Genomic DNA, 20,714 nt, shown 5'->3' with positions numbered 1-20,714 from the left:
GTGAGTTAGTCTCCAGCCTCTAGTGATTATAGAGTAATAAAACTTTTTGTTTTTACTGGAGAGGATGCTGAGTCACTCTTCTCAGCACAGCAAACAGATGTGAAGGATCTGAAAATAGAAGACATATTTTCACTTATTATTTTTAAAACTACTTCTTTTTTCTGCTTCTTGGTAAAACTTGGTGGTCAGACTAGTTCTGTTAAGAAGGCACCAGAAGCCAGGCTGCTGTTCCTTTCCTTCTCTGAGGTATTAAATTTTAAATTGTGATGGGATGACTTAGGTAGTAAAACACATTGTGGGAGAAAATGTTTGGACTTGTTAATGCTTTCTGAAGTATTTTAAATTTATAAAAATGAATTACAGCATCTTTATCAGATTTTTGTTTTTGTTTTTCTTCCTGTATAGTTTCATGCTAATATAGTTTTTAAAAATGAGAAGCATGAAGTCTGATCATGTACTTTTTATCTTTCAATCTGTAAGCTTTCTGAAATTTTGCTACTTGGCAAAGATGTCCATGTCATTTGATGTACATTTTGAGCACTAAATTCATGTATTTTTTAAAAAAGATTTCACTTATAGATGTTATCATTAAAGTTCAGTTGATACAGTTAACTCTGGTTTTAACATATTAAAATGTATTACTTAAAAGGCAAGATCTCTATTTGGTAGCAACCCAGGTATGAACTTTTAAATTAATGAAATTTTCTTTGACCAGCGTTCTAAGCTCTATGTGAGAAGGAAATAGAGATCTTTTTCCTCCTTTTAATAACTTGTGCTGATATATTTGTTAGCTTTTCAATAAAGTTTTAATTTTAAAATACTCAGTTTGAATGACTATACTATGAGATCAGCTGTGCTGACGTCTTTCTCTCCTGTTATCCTTGTCCTTACCACTTTGTTTTTTTAATATTTCTCCACTAATCTCTAATGAAGTTTTAAGGAGCAAAGATTCACACATAAATTCATTATTACATGTTTACCCAGAAGTCACCTCAGCAATTTTTTTCTTACCATCTTATTGTCAAGTAAAACATAGACACATAAAACTATATAAAACAAATGTGTATCACAAACAATTATAAGACAGACTCTTGTAACTACCACACAGGTCAAGAGTAAAACTGCCAGTTACCACCAGAAGCCCTTATGTGTCCCATGAAACCACAAGCCCAGCTCTCCTCCCAAAAGTAAGCAGTTCCTCCTTTTTAAAAAATAGTTTATCACTCAAGTGTGCATCTTTAAAAAACTATAGTTTAGGCTTATTTGTTTTATTTGCTATGTCTTTCACTCTACAGGTTCTCTCTCTATTCCCTGTTTTCCCCCTTAACATATAGTTGTTGAAGCTCCCCAGCCATTCTGTAGAGTTTCCGACAGTCTGGATTTTGCTGATTATAATCTCATGGTGTAGTTCTGCCTGTTTCTTGGTCCTGTGTGTTTCCTGTATATTGGTAGTCACATAAAGAGACCTTAACACATTCAGGTTTGTTTTTGGCGAGACAATCAGTGGTATTCTGTTCATTTATGAGGAAGCACATAATGTCTGGTGATCTCTTTTTGTGTGTGTGATATTAATAATAGTTGATTCTCAGTACCTAGATCAATTAGATTATTTGTGGCATTGCAAAATGGAGATTTTTTAATCCTCTTATTTCTTTTTCACTTATTGGCTAGAATACATCCCCTCGTCTATTGTTTGGTTACTAGTGGTACACTAAGGCAGAATAAATGCTTGATTTTTCACCTTTGTTTACCATGTTTCAAGATAACGAGTTAGCCTCCTTTCATCCTTTGAGCATGGACAGGTTTTGTTGTTATATCATTATGAACTTATGAATTTAAACATTTGATGTGTTTCAATCCATCGTAGTTCTTATCCTTGCTGAAGGTCATATTGTCCTATATCTGACCCAGGGGATCCTCTTCACGCCCTTACTAAGTGTTTTTAATATGACTCTAGTTTTGATACCTTTGATAGTTTTCTTGCTTTCTGGCCTGATACTGCGGGGTCCCCCAACACCTGGGCTGTGGACCTGTACTGGTTTGTGGCCTGTTAGGAACTGTGCTGCACAGCAGGAAGTGAGTGGCAGGTAAGCAAGCATTACTGCCTGAGCTTCACCTCCTGTCAGATCAGCGGCAGCATTAGAGTCTCATAGGACCACGAACTTTATTGTGAACTGCATATGTGAGGAATACAGGTTGCATGCTCCTTATAAGAGTCTCATGCCTGATGATCTGAAGCAGAACAGCTTCTCAGCTTTCGGGTATGACATTTTAGCTTTTGCAAATAAATTCCTACCCACTCTTAGGGGAACCATGAGCACGAAGGATGACAGTCTGATCACAGACGAGAATCTGAAGTCTAGGTATGTAGTGTGCACCAGAAAGCCAGTGCCAGTTTCCTTGGGATCTTAGATACGGTATCAGAATCTTAAACTAGCAGTCCAGAAAATCCTCAGTCTTCTTCTATGAGGTATTTCCACCTTTCACGATGTGCCCCGCATAGATATTTGTTCCTGTACTCCTATGATACTCTTTTATTTTTCAGTATTTGAGGAACACAGCATTGTGGGACCTATAAGGGAGACTACAGGTTTCCAAGTCATTTTCTATGTTTAAATTCTGCACCCCTCAGACAACTATTTAATTCTTTAAGGGTTTCTTTAAGGGATTCTTTAAGATTACTCTAAGATGCAGAGTAATATCTACCTTTCTGGGTGGTTGACAACATTATCAATACAGTATGTAAAACACCTCAAACAGTAGTGATCTATCTCCTCAAACGGTGATCTATCTTAAAGTGATTATCAGGAGTCTGACGCACGTATAAAAAAGTTTTTATTATCAGCATTGTACAGTTTTCATAGATTTTATCAAGCGTTCTCCAAAATATATCCTCCAAGGGAGTAAGTCTGTTTTATAGGATACCATATGCCTGAGAAAGACCCAATATCTAGGGTTTTTGTTTTGTTTTGTTTTTGTTTTTTTGAGACAGAGTGTCGCTGTGTCGCCCAGGCTGGGGTGCAGTGATGCGATCTCAGCTCACTGCAACCTTTGCCTCCCGGGTTCAAGCAATTCTCCTGCCTCAGCCTCCCAAGTAGCTGGAACTACAGGCATACACCATCACACCCAGCTAACTTTTGTATTTTTTTATATTCATTCATTCATTCATTCATTCATTCATTCATTCATTATTTATTTTTGAGACGAAGTTTCACCCTGTTGCCCAGGCTGGAGTGCAATGGGGCAATCTCAGCTCACCACAACCTCTGCCTCCCAGGTTCAAGCGATTCTCCTGCCTCAGCCTCCCAAGTAGCTGGGATTATAGACACGTGCCACCACACCCGGCTAATTTCGTATTTTTAGTAGAGATGGGGGTTTCTCCATGTTAGTCAGGCTGGTCTCGAACTCCCAACCTCAGGTGATCTGCCCACCTCGGCCTCCCAAAGTGCTGGGATTAAATGCGTGAGCCACCGCAGCTGGCCCCCATCTCTAGTTTTTACCACCCTTCTTTTCTTTCTTCTTCCCTTTCTACATTCAGAAGCCCCTTCTTTAAATCATAAGATCCTTTTGTAGGCAATCCTTGAAACTGATTAATTTAATGCTGTTTTGTCCTCTATATAAAATTGTTAGCCTTTGCTGAGACTTCTCTGTTTCTTCATAGGATTTTCCTTTTTTTTTCTTCCTCCAGATGGCTCTTTTTATTAGTTGGCTTATAATAGGGGCAGGTCAGTTTGCTGGAGATAGAAAAATGTTGAAAAACACAGCAAACAAGACGCAAGCTAAATAAGCAGCGATTGCTATCCAAAACCTTGGATCTTTCAGCAGTGCTTTATCAAAGCAGCTAAACACCGTGTAGCCAATGGACATTCCAGCAAATCCACCTGCAATGTGAGCTGCAAAAGACACCTTTGGAGAAAGGGAGGAAAATGGAAATAAGTGAAGACAATGCTAATTGTGTATTTCAGTTGCATCTCTCTTACTCAAATATAAATACCATCACAGTCAAACAAGGGTCTTAAAGGTCTAGAGAACTAGGGGGTAAGACAAAAGAGACAGAGAACTTCATATGCACAGAGAGAAGGAGATACTCTGAAACATACAAAGCTAAAAAATGTAATTTTTCACCCATTCTCTGAGTACAAAAGGCAGATAAATCGTTTCTCATTCTTGATCATCATTGCATTTAAAATAATTCTATATAATGCTAACTAAAATTATAGTTGAGTTTCCATGAAGGATCTCTGTAGCAGCATAATCTGATCCCACATACATGGGATGTCATAATTAAAACAAAAGTAATAACATACACACAAACACCCAAACAGAAACTACCCAATTCAAAGACAAATCCCGGCAAAGCTGGAAATTTTTGTCAATTTTCTTTATTATGCATTTAATTTCCCAAATTTTCATTGCTGTTTTCCAATCTGCTTTTTGTTTTGTTTTTTGAAATGGGGTCTCCGCTCTGGCACCCACACTGGAGTGCAGTGGCATGATCACAGCTCACTGCAGACTCGACCTCTGGGACTCAAGCAATCCTCCCATCTCAGCTCCCCAAGTAGCTGGGACTACAGGCACATGCCATCATGCCTGGCTAAACCAATCTGCTTTTTATTCTAAGTGGACAGGAAAATCCACTCTCTCCTGTTTTGGAATAGCTACCAATATGGCAGGTGTGGTGAAGAACCAGTGATCAGGGCTATGAGAGAGTTCAGCTGAAGGACAATTCAAAAGTTTGATTTCCTTAAAAATTGTCTTCACTTCCAAATGGAAATTTGGCTGTCCTAAATCACAGCGTTGTAACCCCTATCTGGTAACCCTTTTTGACAGTAAACAAATTTCTGTCTTTAAAAAGAAAGAAACTGAACTCACCGGAGACCCATTTTCAGGAACAAAGAACCTTCTATAGAGAGCAAATCCCATGTCCAACACAACTAGAAGGAAAAACACCCTGATAATGGCTCCGAATCTCCACAATAGTACACCAAATGTTTTTGGTTCCCCTCTAATCATAATAATACTAAGAATCATTTATTGAGACTTACTCTGCCCCAGGTGCTGTTCTAAAAGCTGTTTTAAGTCATTAATCCTCATGACAACCTTATGAAGTAGGAACCATCATTATTCCATTTTACGGATTTATTCATCCAACAAGCATTCATTGTCCTCTATGTGTCAAGCATATTCTAGATGGTAGAGAGGCAGCAACAGACAGATCTGACAGCCCTGCCTCATGGAGCTGACAGTAAAACAGTATGTCAAATGGTACTAAGTGCTATGGAGAAAATACAAAGAGAGGAAGAAGAACTGAGGATGCCAGATGTTGCGTGTGATTTTCAATAGGGGTGTCAAGGATGATCTCTCTGAGAATATGACACTGGACAGAGGTAAGGGTACAAGTCATGCTGCTATTCAGCACAAGAGTGTTTCAGAGAGAGGGAAAAGTCCCTAAGCAGGAATGTGCCTGGTGTGTTTGAGGAATACCAAAGCAGTTGAGCTGGCTGGATCAGTGGTTTTCACAGTGGTTTTTACCAAGACCAGCAGCATCAGCTTCACCTGGAAACTTACTAGAAATGAAAACTCTTAGACCCACCCCAGACCTCTTGAACCAGAAACTTTGAGGGTGGAACTCAGCTTTCTATGGAGTTAGGTCTTTGTTTTTGTTTTCAGAAGGTGAGTTGTACACTCCTTAGCAGATTCCAACTTCCGTGGCTGTATTTTCCAACCACCAACTGTGGTCAGGTTGTTGTTTCCAACAACTTCATTTTAACAAGACCTCCAGGTGATTCTGGACTAGAGTTAGGAATACGGTTGTGGGTGATGAGATCAGACAAGTAGCAGGGGACAGCTTATGTACGGTCTATATGGACCATTGTAAGGACTTTAACTTTTAATCTGAGTGATAGGAAGTCTTTGAAAGCTCTTGAGCACAGGAGTGACATGATACATTTTCTTTGTTTCCTTGTTTGAGACAGTCTCAACTCTGTCGCCCAGGCTGGAGTGCAGTAGTGTGATCTTGGCTCACTGCAATCTCTGCCTCCCAGGTTCAAGCGATTCTCAAGCCTCAGCCACCTGATTAGCTGGGATTACAGGCATGCACCACCACACCTGGCTAACTTTTGTACTTTTAGTAGAGACAGGGGTTTCACCATGTTGTTCAGGCTGGTCTTGAACTCCTGAACTCCTGACCTCAGGTGATCCACCCACCTCGGCTTCCCGAAGTGCCGGGATTACAGGCTTGAGTGACCACGCTGGTGGTTTTAAAAAGATCATTCTAGCTGCAGTATAGGAAGCAGACTACAAGGAAGCAAGAACGGGAACTGGAAGAGCAGCTGAAAAAGTACTATTGTAACAATCAAAGTGAAGAAGGATGGTGACATTTTATACATAAAGAAGCCGAGACACCAAGGCTCTTCTCTCAGCCACCACGCTAATTGCCTGTAATTACCATCGGGAATTGTGAAGGTGTCAGTCCATGAAAGGAAATGATTCCATATTCTCCAATAAAACTGTGAGAGCCAGAAGTTAGGTAGTCTTCAAGTAAGTCAGATCTGTGCTGCAAAAGGAGCTTCCAGTTTCTTGGCCTGGAAGAACTCTGCCCTATATGTTAGTGCTTAGAAACATCTCTTGCAGATATCACATTCCTCACCCATCCCCTAATTCCCTGTGCTCTGCTTACTGAGTCACTGTGTCCTAGGAGACGAAAAGACCTAGTCCTTGCCTTTGGGAAAATAGCATCAGGACATGTGTTCTGACTAGATTCCCTTTCAATACTGTATTGACTGATGTTGAAGTCACTGGACAGAAATTGAGGTCGAGAAAGTATTCAATATTCCTTTAATTGTAAATGACTATTACACAAAGTGCTAGATTAATGAGGCTATATCATATTTTCAATCATCATTTGCATTTCCTGGTCCACATAAATAACATGCCCATGGGACTAGGAAAGTATTTTTAAAAAACACTGCCTTGGCTGGACGTGGCAGCTCACACCTGTAATTCCAGCATTTTGTGAGTCTGAGGCAGATGGATCACGAGGTCAGTGGTTCAAGACCAGCCTGGTCAACATGGTGAAACCCCATCTCTACTAAAAATACAAAAGTTAGCCAGGTGTGGTGGCAGGTACCTGCAATCCCAGCTACTCAGGAGGCTGAGGCAGGAGAATCGCTTGAACCCGGGTGGCAGAGGTTACAGTGAACTGAGATCGCACCTTGCACTCCAGCCACAAGAATGAAACTCCATCTCAAACAAACAAACAAAAAACCTGCCACGTAACTGGAAACGTTTACTTTGGTTTAGTCTTCCGCAATTGGAGACCTCCTCTCAGAAAGTCTTTGTAACCATTAGTATGATAATTTCTCCAACCAGTTTCTCTCCATCTTACCTCCTTCCTAGATCTGACTTTGGCTTTTTCCTCTTTCTGCTTCCTAGGGGACTTTTCTTCCAGGTTACTGCAGCCTCTAAACTGAGACATGTCTTCCCACCTCAAATCGGCCCTTATTCCAAGAAGCCAAACCACTGTCCTCATTAAAAATCTGACATTTACTTTAAAAGAGTTCCCTTCATACGGATTTTTTTCTTTTTTTTAAGACAACCTCACTCTGCCACCCAGACTAGAGTACAGTGGCTCACTGCAGCCTCAAGCTCCCAGGCTCAAGAAAATTCTCCCACCTCAGCCGCCTAAGTAGCTGGAACCACAGGCCCACACCACAACACCTGGCCAATTATTTTGTAGAGACAGAGTCTCCCTATGTTGCCCAGGCTGGTCTCGAACATAATGCTTGATGAAGGAATGTTTTTTAGGCTAATTGTCATTCACAATTAAGAAGAATATTTACCACTTGGCTGGGCGAGGTGGCTGACGCCTGCAGTCCCATCACTTTGGGAGGCTGAAGCGAGTGGATCACCTGAGGTCAGGAGTTCGAGACCAGTCTGACCAATATGGTGAAACCCCATCTCTACTGAAAATACAAAAATTAGCCAGGCCTCATGGCCTGTGCCTGTAGACAGGAGAGGCTGAGACAAGAGAATTGCTTGAACCCGAGAGGCGGAGGTTGCAGTGAGCTGAAATCACACCACCGCACTACAGCCTGGGTGACAGAGCAAGACTCATTCTCAAAAAAAAAAAAAAAAAAAAAGCGAATTATTTTATTCCAGAGTGAAATATCAGTGTTCTTACAATCGGCATAGTTGCCTCTGTTCCTGTAATGGAGATAATTGAACCCTTGATACAAATTGCAAAATCCTGTTTTCTTACTGTGTGGACAGCCAGCATCTTAGGCTTTATCAGGTATAACCTCTACGTTGGCTTTCAGGTCTGACCCCATGGTCTGTCATTCTTCCGCAGCCCTCCAAGTGGAGGAACTTCAACTGGAGCAGGTCCGTCAACTCCAGTTACCACCCCCACCTTTGCTCCTGTTTTCTTCTATGCTCTACAGCCTGCTGTCATCTGGAATCCACCTTTACTCTCAGACTCAGCTGCACGTCCAGCCCCTCTCCAGACAGCATTCTACCTAACCTCCCTTAGCATGTAATTCTAGAATTCTTGGAGATTTCAAAAGCCACATTAGTCACCCTCCTAGTCTGGGCTTCTTGAACGGTTACCCCCCCACCCCCCAACTCTCTCTCTTTAATCCTCAACTGTCACTCAATACTTATATTCTGGATCTGTTTTGTTTTGTTCTGTTTGTTTTTTGAAACGCAGTCTTGCTCTGTCGCCAGGCTGAAGTGCAGTGGCACGATCTAGGCTCACTGCAACCTCCACCTCCTGGGTTCAAGCGATTCCCCTGCCTCAGCCTCCCAAGTAACTGGGACTACCGGTGCGCACCACCACACCCGACTAGTTTTTGTATTTCAGTAGAGACTGGGTTTCACCATATTGGCCAGGATGGTGTCAATATCCTGACCTCGTGATCCACCCACCTGAGCCTCCCAAAAGTACTGAGATTACAGGTGCGAGCCACCACGCCCAGCCAGTTTTTTTTTTTTTAATCTGAAAATTTAGAAATTGAGGAAGAAAGAGATTCTATCAGTGGTTTCCAAGTTTTTCCATTGCAGACAGAATCACATACAGCTTCCAATATATGAAAAAGTCCAGTATATAAAACCTAGTGAAGCTATTGTGGTTCCAGTAGCGGGGGTGCCTGAGGCTCTATCCTCTTGGCTTCCCTGACTCCATAATGATACAAAAAGCAAAAATACATCACATAGGCATGTCTAAGAACCACCCATGAGAGTCTGTAGAACTCTTTTGTTTACTTCTTTCTGATTCGTGCTGTGAAGCGGACAATTTTTTCTAACTGTAGGACAGCAGTCATTCTCCGTGTTAGTGTCTGGGAAAGGAGGAAAGGCCTTCTGAAGGCTAAACCAATAAAGTTGTGACAATATTTTGAAAGTTGATTATGCAAAATAGGTCATTCTTGTCATACCCAACTAAATCAGCGTCGAGGGGACAGGGGACAAAAGCACTGAGGCACATAGCACTGCTCCAACAATTGAATTCTCCATCAGCCCAGCTGCTGAAACTACCTGCTCTAACCATAAGACTAGTTTCACCTAATAGCTGCTAAAACAAATTGAGTCTAAGAATCAGGTCTAAACAACACAAGTCTAAGACTGGTCCTCCCCACCACCATCACTCACCAACCAGCTCCCAAAGGTGTCTCTAGTACCAATGAGCTCTCTTTCAAAATAACATTAACATTTCTCTTTCTAAGGAAACCCCCAGCCTTTTCTTTTGTTCTTCAGACATACCGTAGACCTCCCAGGTCTGTGTGTATGCCCCAAATTGCAATTCTGTGATTCCCAAATAAAATGTTCAGACATTCGTCTCTGCATTTCATTTTGACTTTGACAGTGTGACGTGTTCACAAAACACACTTACTGATAAGGATGATATCAGCAGTCTGAAAATTCCAAAGGCAGGAATCATTTCTTGAAAATTCTTGCAAAGAGATAAATAATAATCATATAAGCTATCAGTGGGCAAATGAAACCTCAGCTCTACTCTCTCTTCATCTGCTCTTCATTTGAAATAATCTCCTAGTGTCAAATATTTGCAAAACAAAGCATGGGTGTCACAGCCGAGTTTTCCAATGTATTTGGGAAGTACAGTGCACTTTGGAGAATAAAATGCCAAGGTATTTAATTTCATGATATAAATGATGCAATTTTGCCAGCCAGAAATAATCTAAATAAAAGTAATATAAAATCAACACTTAACATGTCAATAAGTAAATAGAAAAATGCTGTTAAACTAAGTTTGATGAAATATTCCTAAGATTTTTGGTCAATATTCATTTGATATTTCTTCATCCTCTTTCCCAGTAGTATTTAGCAAAGACTTAACTGAGATTTGAGTCTTATCTTGATTTTTTGAAGTAATTTAAAAAATATTGAAAATATTGGCCAAAAATTATTGCAGGGTTTTTTGGGGGGAGGGTATTGGGGGGGTTCTGCAGGGGGAGGTAGAAGACAGGGTCTCACTGTGTCATCCAGGTTGGAGTGCAGTGGTGCAATCTATAGCTCGCTGCAACCTCGAACTCCTGGGCTCAAGCCCTCCTCCTATCCCAGACTCCTGAGTAGCTGGGACTACAGGTGCACACCAGCACACCTGGCTCATTGCTGGATTATAGCTTTGGGTCCCTTATGTGTCACTACAAACTGCTGAGTCAGACATTTCTACTATAATTTATTGAATTACTTGTCCCTTCCCTTTCAAATTAGTAACTCTCTTCCCAAGGAGTAAAGATGCTGAAATAGGCATGTTTATTCAAAATCAATTATTTTCAAACTCTTATGACCATAACCTACAGAAAGAAATAATTTAAGTAACAACCCAGTACATACATAAATCAAACAATAACACTGGCTTTTTTTTTCTTGGGTTTAATTTTTGGCCACAATTCCTTAAAGTGAGTCTACAACCACTAATGGGTTGCAATCCAAAGTTGAAAAAACCACTTTTCTAAGTGATTTCTATATATGGAACGGTTTTATAATTGCTTTACACTTTTCTTCCTAGATTTTTTTTTTTTTTTTGAGACCGAGTCTCACTCTATCGCCAGGCTGGAGTGCAGTGGCGTGATCTCGGCTCACTGCAACCTCTACAGTCCGGATTCAAGCAATTATCGTGTCTCAGCCTACTGAGTAGCTGGGATTACAGGTGTGTGCCACGATGCCCAGCTAATTTTTGTATTTTTAGTAGAGATGGGGTTTCACCATGTTGGCCAGGATGGTCTCAATCTCTTGACCTCGTGATCCGCCCACCTCAGCCTCCCAAAGTGCTGGGATTACAGGCATGAGCCACCTCACCTGGCCTCTTTCTAGAATTTGTTGTTCTGAGATGCAGTTTCACTCTTGTTGCCCAAGCTGGAGTACAATGGTGCAATCTCGGCTCACTACAACCTCAGCTCACTGCAACCTCCGCCTCCTAGGTTCAAGCAATTCTCCTGCCTCAGCCTCCCAAGTAGCTGGGATTACAGGTGCACACCACCATGCTCTGCTAATTTTTTGTATTTTTAGTAGAAACAGGGTTTCACCATGTTAGCCAGGCTGGGCTCAAACTCCTGACCTCAGGTGATTCACCCACCTCGGCCTCCCAAACTGCTGGGATTATAAGCTTGAGCCACTGCACCTGGCCCCTAGAATATTTTTAAAGCATACCTATGGTTCCCAAGAAAATAAAAAAAAAGCATACCTAAATGGCAAAAGGACTAATAACTAGTCAGGATTTTTTAGCCTGTTTTTAAAAGTGATTGGCACTCTTACATATCATCATGGGAGTGCAAGACTATATAACTGTGGAGGGCAATTTGGCATGTACTTTTTTTTTTGAGACAGAGTCTCGCTCTGTTACCCAGACTGGAGTGCAGTGGCTCAATCTTGGCTCACTACAACCTCCGTCTCCTGGGTTCAAGCAATTCTCCTGCCTCAGCTTCCCAAGTAGCTGGAACTACAGGCACGTCCCACCACACCTGGCTAATTTTTGTATTTTTAGTAGAGATGGGGTTTCACCATGTTGGCCAGGATGGTCTCCATCTCTTGACCTCATGATCTGCCCGCCTCGGCCTCCCAAAGTGCTGGGATTACAGGCATGAGCCACCATGCCCAGCCTAGAAATTTATCCTACAAAAAGAAAATTACACAAATACAAAAAGATAAATGTAAAAGAGCATTTCTTATAGCATTACTTCTAAACATGAAAAGCAGGAATCACCCCCAAATTTTTTCAATTAAAGATTCATTAAATAAATCATGGAGCATCTATGTAGACGATGCTAGGGAGCATCTGCTAAGCAGGGAGGATTTCTAGGCAATGACATGGGTAGACGGTCAGGGTGCTCTATGATAAAACACAGAACAATATAAGGGTGATGTCATTTTTATAATATTAATATTGGTAGGATTTTGAATACATGTAGAAAAGGCTGGGGCTGCTCTGCCTATGAAGTAGCCGTTCTTTTATTCCTTTACTTTCTTAATATACTTGCTTTCCTTTAAGAAAAGAAAAGGTCTGAAAATATATATATATAAAACTGTCAACAACCTCTTTCACCACCCACCCGTTAACAGATATATATTGAGGACCTTAACTTTCTATTTTTTTATTTAAAATGTTGTGTAGTACTCATCACTTTTGAAATCAGAAAAAAATGATAAAAATATGAAAGGAAGCTAGGTGCAGCGGCTCACGCCTGTAATCCCAGCACTTTGGGAGGCCAATGTGGGCAGATCACTTGAGCCCTGGAGTTCAAGACCAGCCTGGGCAACATGGCGAAGCCCTGGCTCTACAAACAATACAAACATTAGTCAGGCATGGCAGCCCATGCCTGTAGTCTCAGCTATTCAGGAGGCTGAGGTGGGAGGATTACTTGAGCCCAGGAGGCAGAAGTGTAGTGACTTGGTATCACACCACTGCACTCCAGCCTGGGCAATGGTGCAATACCCTGTCTCAAAAAAAAAGAAAGAAAGAAAAAAAAGAAAGGGGGCCAGGCACGGTGGCTCATTCCCATAATCCCAACACTTTGGGAGGCTGAGGCAGGCAGATCATGAGGTCAGGAGTTGGAATCCAGCCCGACCAACATGGTGAAACTCTGTCTCTACTAAAAATACAAAAATTAGCTGGGCATGGTGGCACACGCCTGTAGTCCCAGCTACTCAAGAGGCTGAGGCAGGAGAATCTCTTGAATGTGGGAGGCAGAGGTTGCAGTGAGCTGAGATTGTACCACTGCACTCCAGCCTGGGTGACAGAGTAAGACTCCATCTCAAAAAAAAAAAAAAAAAAAAGAAAGAAAAGGAAAGGAAATAAAATGGCATTGCCATACAATTCTCAGAAAAATGAATGTTCAGTAAATATTGATAAATGAAGATTCATTGAACCAAAGAACAGTTAGTGTTTTCTGTTTTTTTAAGAGACCCATGGACTCCATCGCCCTGGTTCTTACCACCAGAACATTCATAAAATAGCCTCCCATCAGAGCATAGACTCCTCCTGAAGCTCCCACAAGGTATCTGAGTGGGTCAAAGATGGAGCTGGCAAGGGACCCTAAAGAAATAAAACACAAAGGATCAGACATGACTATAGGGATCAGGAAAGATAAATCTTTCTAATCTAGGTAGACATTTGGGAAGTTTGGTCTATTATCATATTAGCAAGCAACAGATCTATTTTGCCCGTTTCATATAGTTGTATATGCTAACTACCACAGTGTTTCTGAAAACACTGAATGTTCATTAGAACAGCTACATAACAGTGACAATGGCAGAATCATCTGGAGCCAGAATTACCAGCAGTATGACTTGAGGAAGTTACTTAACTCCTCTGTGTCTCAGTTTCCCTACCTGCAAAATGGGGCTATTAATAGAACTTAATTCAATGGATTTTCAGGGTAAGTAAATGTGTTGATGTATGTTCGTGCTTAGAAAGCTGCCTGACGTGTATTATGTATTTGTTAGCTATTAGGTTGGTGCAAAAGTAATTGTGGTTTTGCCATTACTTTTAAGGGCAAAAACTGCAATTATTTTTACATCAACCTAATATTATTATAAAATATCCTACGTTTAGTCAAAATACCTGAGACAATCCAATACTTTATTATTCAATGGCTATCTTTCTCAATGAGCTATAAGGTGGTCTCAGAATCCTTCTCAACAGACCATCTAGTCAGATTCCCCAAGCAAGATGAATCCTATTTGCTAACCTAATCCTAAATTTACTGGACCAAAACAAGGCCTTACAAACCACCTTATGCTAAGACTAAAATATTCTCTCTATACCACTTAGTTCTAGTACTTGGTCTATTCCTTTCAAGGCCCTCCTTCATTTCCTTAGTGTATAATACAATACAATACCTACTTAGTGCAAGAAAAAGTCTCTGTCCTTAGTAATTTTACAAAAAGATGAGCAAACAACTATTACAAATGCAGAATATAACAACTACTATGACAAAAATAAATTCATTGTAGAAGTACTTAGGAAGGAGTGATTTTCTCAACAGAAGGGTGGAGTCCTTGCTACTCTGAGGAGGAGGAGACAGCATTTTGATTAAACTTTGAAGAATCTTCAAGATTGGCCAGACATGGTGGCTCACTCCTGTAATCCCAGCCCTTTCTGAGGCTCAGGCAGGAGGATTGCTTGAGGTCAGGAAGGCAAGAGTCTGAGATCAACCTGGTCCACAGAGTGAGACCTGTCTCCAAAAATAGAAGAAAAATATTAGCCAATCATGGTGGTACATGCCTATGGTCCCACCTACTTAAGAGGCTGAGCTGGTAGGATCACTTGAGCCCAGGAGTTTGAGGCTGCAGTGAGCTATGATCATGCCACTGCAATCCAGCCTGGGTGACAGAGCAAGACCTCCCTACCTCCTTTCCACCCCCACATACAAAAGGATTGGATAAGAAAAACAAAAGGGAAGAAGGTATTCAGGACTTAGAGAACTGGAAAAGCAATGGCATGGAAAAAGGTATATGGATAACTGAAGATCGGTGAGAAGTAGTCCAGTAGGCTGAGCAAGGTGTCTCATGCCTGTAATCCTAGCACTTTGGGAGGCCAAGGCAGGTTAATTGCCTGAGCTCAGGAGTTCAAGACCAGCCTGGGCACCATGGTGAAACCCCGTCTCTACTAAAAATACAAAAATTAGCCAGGAATGGTGGCAGGCACCTGTAATCCCAGCTACTTGGGAGGCTGAGGCAGGAGAATCACTTGAACCCAGGAGGCAAAGGTTGCAGTGAGCCCAGATCATGCCACTACACTCCAGCCTGGGTGACAAAAGTGAGACTCCATCTGAAAAACAACAAAAAAATAAAAAATACAAAAAATTAGCCAGGTGTGGTGGTGTGTGCCTGTAATGCCAACTACTGGGGAGGCTGAGGCACAAAAATCACTTGAACCCAGAAGGCAGAGATTGCAGTGAGCCAAGATCTCACGCACCATTGCACTCCACCCAGGTGACAGAACGAGACTCTGTCTCAAAAGAAAAAGTAGTCCAGAGCAACTTAGAGTATCAATTCTCAAATGCTAACCTATAGCCTAGGGCTGGGGTGATTGTATCATAATCATATGATAAATTTATTTTTTAAATAGATACAAATGTCTACTTCTGACCATGATAAGGTAACAAGAAAAGGATTTGCTGTCTCACGCGAAAAAGTCAAAAGCACTGGACAACATATATGAAAGAATGGTCTTCAAGATACTAGACAACCGAAAACAAAACCAGTAAACCATTTAGAGACAGGGAATCAGTTATAAATAGATTGAATGAGTTATCAATGGAGTTATCTGATTGCTGACATACTACCTTGAGGGAGATTACAGAATACAATGCATGAAGTGGGAACCCAGGCAGGTCTCAGCAAACTTGAAGTTGATAAGTTGAAGTTTAGAGTCCAGCTAGATCTGGAACGCTGGAGTTTATAAGACAGGGTACCAGAGAATAGACTGCTGCACACAGAACACTCCAGAAAGGAGCATGGGAGGAAATTACCCAAGCCAAGGAGAGAACCACCAAAAATGAAATGGGAAGACTACCTGTTGCTTACACAGCACCAGAGCGCCTAAGTAACTTTCTGTTCTGGAAAACTCTTTTGTTTCCACACATCATAAGTCTGGGCATTTATTACATGTAAGTTACACCTCAATCTTAAAATGTATCAGGACAAAACCACACACTGCAGAGGGGCAGGGCTCCAGCACCACTTACTCACTTTCCTTGAAACAGAAGCTCAAGTATGAAGTAGTCTTCTGTGACTAAGCTTATTTCCCCTCCTTTCTGACTTCCAGGAATGATCCTTGTTCTGAACTCTCTACATTTTTATATTCTCTAGGGTTTTCCAGGAGATATTGGGATTCCTGGACAAAACGGCCCTGAAGGACCAAAGGTAAAAATAATAATAGTAATAAGAGAGAGAGACCAAATAATTATGGTTATCTAGAGATCCTGATTCTCAATAAATGGGAAAAATATTTCAGGAATATCAGAGCATTTCTGGATATTTTAAAGCTGTCTCAGGTACATTTAATAAACTTGAGGTTTCAGATAGTTGCAAATGATTTTTCTAGTTAGGTGTGAACTGAAACTAAGGGTGACAATATTTGCAAAATCACTCAGAAGAATTTTTCTCGAAGAGATGGTGGGGTGGGGGACTCTAAAAGCCATAGCATATAAATGGCAGAAAAATAAATAAATGGATGAGAATTTCCTGACCACTAAAATCCTTTAGGGACATAAGAGATCCATTGATTAAAATAAAAGAAAGCCTGTGGTGTCCGTGAATCTCTACATAGCACAACATACCTGAAGAAACCTAAGCATTTTTAACCTGCAAGTGAAACCACGATTATTAGCTTATTACCATTTTTGAAACTCATCATGATGACTCACATACTAATTTATTATTTTAGAAATGCTCTTAATCTAACCATTTTAAAGCAACATTCTTGGCCTTTTCCCCACACAGGTTTTATTTAACACTATGGTATATATACAGACTTAGTGTTTGGAATGTACACTAGGAAATATCCCTAGCAAAACTTTAAATACCAAGATTTGCCATTCAGGCTGATATGGAATGGGCATTGTAAGCAAATAAAGCATTATGAATTCACATGTAAGGATGGAATAGCCTGAAGTTGGGAAAATTGGCAAGTTATGAAATGCAACTGCTATGGAGGTATCAATGGGAGAAGAAAGAGATGAAATGATAGAAGATGAAGCTGGAAAGAATCTTGATGATAGCTATGTTTGTTAGTAGCGCAGTACTCTAATAAATGCTTTACAGACATTATCTCGTTTGTAGTCATGTCATTTAATTTTCAAAACAGCATTATGAGGTAGTTATTCCTGTTTTACGGATGGTTAAGTTATTCACTCAAAGTCACATAACTTTAAGTTATATAACCAGAATTCTAACCCATATATGATTTAAAAGTCTGAGCTCTTACACCCTTAGCTTTGATATTGAACTATGTAGAGCATTCAGTACCATGCTGAAGAGTTTCTACTTTATCCATGGGCATTATGAAATAATCACAGATATTTGAGCAGTAAAGTATCTTCGATGGTTGCATTTTAAAAAGCTACCTCTTATGTCAGTTTAGAGGATGGTTTAAAGAGGGGAGAAACTGAAGACAGGAAACTAGGCAATAAATAATATGGATATTTGAAACAGGACATTCATTCAGCAGATATTGGCTACCTCTCATGGCAGCCATCATGCTAGAATGTAAGGGTACAAAGATTCCTACTTTCAAGAAAAGAGTCCTGATCCCTGCTTTCAAGAAACTTAAAATCTAGAGAAAGATATTCAAGAAAACCTTGGTAATAATCACAATGAATAATATATAATTAGCAATACTGTGAGAACACCAGGATCAGGGAAGTCAAATTATGTTTTGTAGGGAAGATAGCACTTGAGCTGACATGAATGAGTAGGCATTTATGAAGCAGACAAGTGGGATGTATGGCATTTAGGAAAAAGAAACTAATGAAAAGATGGAGGTACGATATTTGGAAAATACTTATACTAGAAATTATTTGTTGTTGATCTGAATTTCAAATATAACTGAGCAGCCTGTAGTTTATCGGGCAACCCTACCCACTACCTGCAAACTTATACCTATATGCAGGGATCTTTCCACCTTCCTTTCTGTCTCCATAAAAGTATTCCCTCACCTCTTCAAGTTCCACATATATTTTGCATCAGATCCTCTCCTGACTCCTCAATGACCTTATGCCATCAATTATCACCTTTATTCCAATCTCTCCTTTGATACAATTTTCCCCTTTGCCCTTAAAATCATTCTCGCTGCCAATCTTGTAGTATAGACCCCCTTTATTTTTCACCAGGATAGTGTAATAATCCTCCAACAGTTGTTCTTCCCGCCTTCAATCTGGCATTTCTTCCTATCTGCCTTCAAGCTGCAAATGGAATGATCTTTTAAAGTAGAGATCTCATGATGTCACTCTTTTGCTTAAATCCTTCAGTGACCTCCACAGCTTCCATGTTAAGGCTGATACTTTACTTTTTATACAGCGTCCTTTATGACCAAACTCTGCCTCTATAATTCTATAGTTATACAGTCATATCCACCATCACTCTTCCAAAAGTATCACTTCAGCCAGACTATTTAGAGTGCCAAACCATGCCATACTTAATCAGATCTCACAGCTTCTTACATGCCATTCTTTTTATCTAGATATATATGTTCCTGTGTCCTTCTTCATCTAGTTAATACCTACACATCACAGGTAACATTGTCCAGGAAACTTGTTCTGTTCCTCTCAAATCTAATTGGAATATTTTTCTATAATTCTGGAAAAAAAATCTATCAAGCACTTATGTTTATGTATTATAACTTCTGATGTGCTTATCTATTAGACTGTAACCTTTTTGAGAGAAAAGATTAATTGATTTTTTATATATCAGAATAACTAGAATAATATGAATGGCACATATAAATAACTCAATGAATAGTGGTTCAGTGGATGACCAATTGAATGACTTTAGTTTTGGAAGTAGAAACAAAACAACTTGGTAACTGATTAGCAGAAGGGATGGAATAAAGAGCAGTCAAAGATAAAGCAGCCTTTGACTTGAGTTACTGATGTCATTGAACTTAAATAGGCAACTCCAGAAGAGGAGCAGTTTTGGAAGATGGAGACAATAAGAAATTTGATTCTGGTTACATTTAGTTTGAGGTACCAGTTTGACATCTAGAGGTAGAAATAATTAATAGTTAATAGTAAACCAAGTTTCAAAGCAGAAATAGAAGCGTGAGGGAAGTTGAGAGAGACAAATAGTGTAGAGAATGGAGTTGAGGATTTTTCCTGCCTACTTTAGCCCTTCACCTGGTGCACACATAGGAACTTGAACTTTATACATGTATAAATACATTTATTTATACATTCATTCAATAACTTATTTATTCAACTTTTATCGAATTTCTTCTGTGTTAGGGCAAGTAATAAATGTGGGATTATAAAGATTTCTAAACTTATTCCTCCCCCAGATGAGGTTACAATTTAGTGAAAGAGATTAAAAAATAATAATAATTACAAAATATACGAAGTTCTATATAAAAGAGTTGGTGAAGTGCTCTGAGAGCCTAGATAACTGAGCAATAGATTCTTTCCTGGGAAATTGGGAAATAGGTTCAATAAGAGAACTTAATGTTTTCAAGTGTGCATATCATACTAGGTGAAGAGCCAGAGAACTTTCAAAATTCTCTTCAGTTTGGAAATTTTGTTTCTCTTGAAGTTTAAGTGTCAGAGAACTGAAGAAAGCTAACTGACCTATTTAGTATTCTCTTTTATGACAGTGATCTTTAGAACTTTCTTCTCGCTACTTCTTTTAGTTTTGAAATTAGAATGTCAAAAGTGGGGCAAAAGACTTGAAAGCTAGACATTTTAATGAACACCAATGGTAGTAATTACCACCCACTGGAAATTCAACCATTATCTAAGTTTATTCAATAAACATGAGTTCAGAGAGTCGTTAGTACCAACAACGTGAGACTAATTGATGTTATACACATCACTGAATTTTAAAAGAATGATTTTATCAAAAGAACAAGAAAATAATGTAATTTTCTGTTTTGTAGATTCAGAAGGATCTGTTTTTGTCTCTCTTCTTGATCCTTCTCATTCTTCTTGAAATGTTTCTAGAAACAGAGGGGAAAAGCAGCCAAACATACCCTGTTAACATGATGTGTTTCTTTAGCTGGGTGTACTGTATCATAGAAGCAAGCATCTTGAAACTTCTTTTATTTTTATATACATGTCTGGTTTGGAAAATGAGAATGATAAAAGTTGCTAAAGCTATGTTGAGGCTATACAATGTGGTCATCGACAAAATCATGTGCACTGTATTTGAAATAGATGGTTACCCTATTTGCAAACAAGCTGGGTTCTTTCCAGAGCAATTTGGCACAGCTATAAAGGAAGCTTTTATTTTCTGTTCATTTTCTGCCAGTTCACTAAAAACCTCAAAGTAGGATTTGAAACTTGTGTTCATTATAGTTCTACTGATTATGGAGTTGTATGTGTATGTATATTTGTATTAAGATATAAAACATACATCACTAAGCCTTTTTGAGAGCTACACAATTTGGGAATCTGCTTTCAAGAATCCCATAACATTAGCAAAACCAGATCCTTCGCTGCTTGCTGCGGAAGGTAAGAGTAACAAATAAATATTCTCTATTCTCCAGT

At 39.8% G+C, this 20,714-nt stretch overlaps 2 protein-coding genes and 1 long non-coding RNA gene across 3 annotated transcripts in view; 1 reads left to right on the top strand and 2 right to left on the bottom strand.

Annotated features, from left to right (window-relative positions):
* LOC135273279 (neuroblastoma breakpoint family member 11-like) overlaps positions 1–20,714 on the bottom strand; it is a gene marked incomplete at its 3' end in the record, with an annotated part of 138,835 nt that overhangs the window by 27,145 nt on the left and 90,976 nt on the right. The gene's annotated exons all lie outside the window — the stretch shown is intronic.
* The window catches only part of LOC135272311 (uncharacterized), a 107,811-nt gene that overhangs the window by 17,381 nt on the left and 69,716 nt on the right, over positions 1–20,714 (top strand). Inside the window, exons 7-8 of the mRNA XM_064370763.1 lie at positions 1,109–1,187; positions 16,330–16,383. Coding sequence (XP_064226833.1) covers positions 1,109–1,187; positions 16,330–16,383 — 133 coding nt within the window. The remainder of the gene's footprint in view (positions 1–1,108; positions 1,188–16,329; positions 16,384–20,714) is intronic.
* On the bottom strand, positions 2,819–9,897 carry LOC135273384 (uncharacterized). Its single transcript, XR_010341167.1, has 3 exons — positions 9,887–9,897; positions 4,873–4,934; positions 2,819–3,906 (listed from the first exon to the last, which is right to left on the bottom strand). It is a non-coding gene; the product is annotated as an uncharacterized LOC135273384 (long non-coding RNA).

This window comes from Aotus nancymaae, unplaced genomic scaffold (assembly GCF_030222135.1).
Source record: "Aotus nancymaae isolate 86718 unplaced genomic scaffold, 86718_ANA_hifiasm-v0.15.2.pri h1tg000007l, whole genome shotgun sequence".
Taxonomy (NCBI): Eukaryota; Metazoa; Chordata; class Mammalia; order Primates; family Aotidae; genus Aotus; species Aotus nancymaae.
The sequence above is the reverse complement of the archived record's forward strand: the minus strand, read 5'-3'. Positions and strand labels throughout refer to the sequence as shown.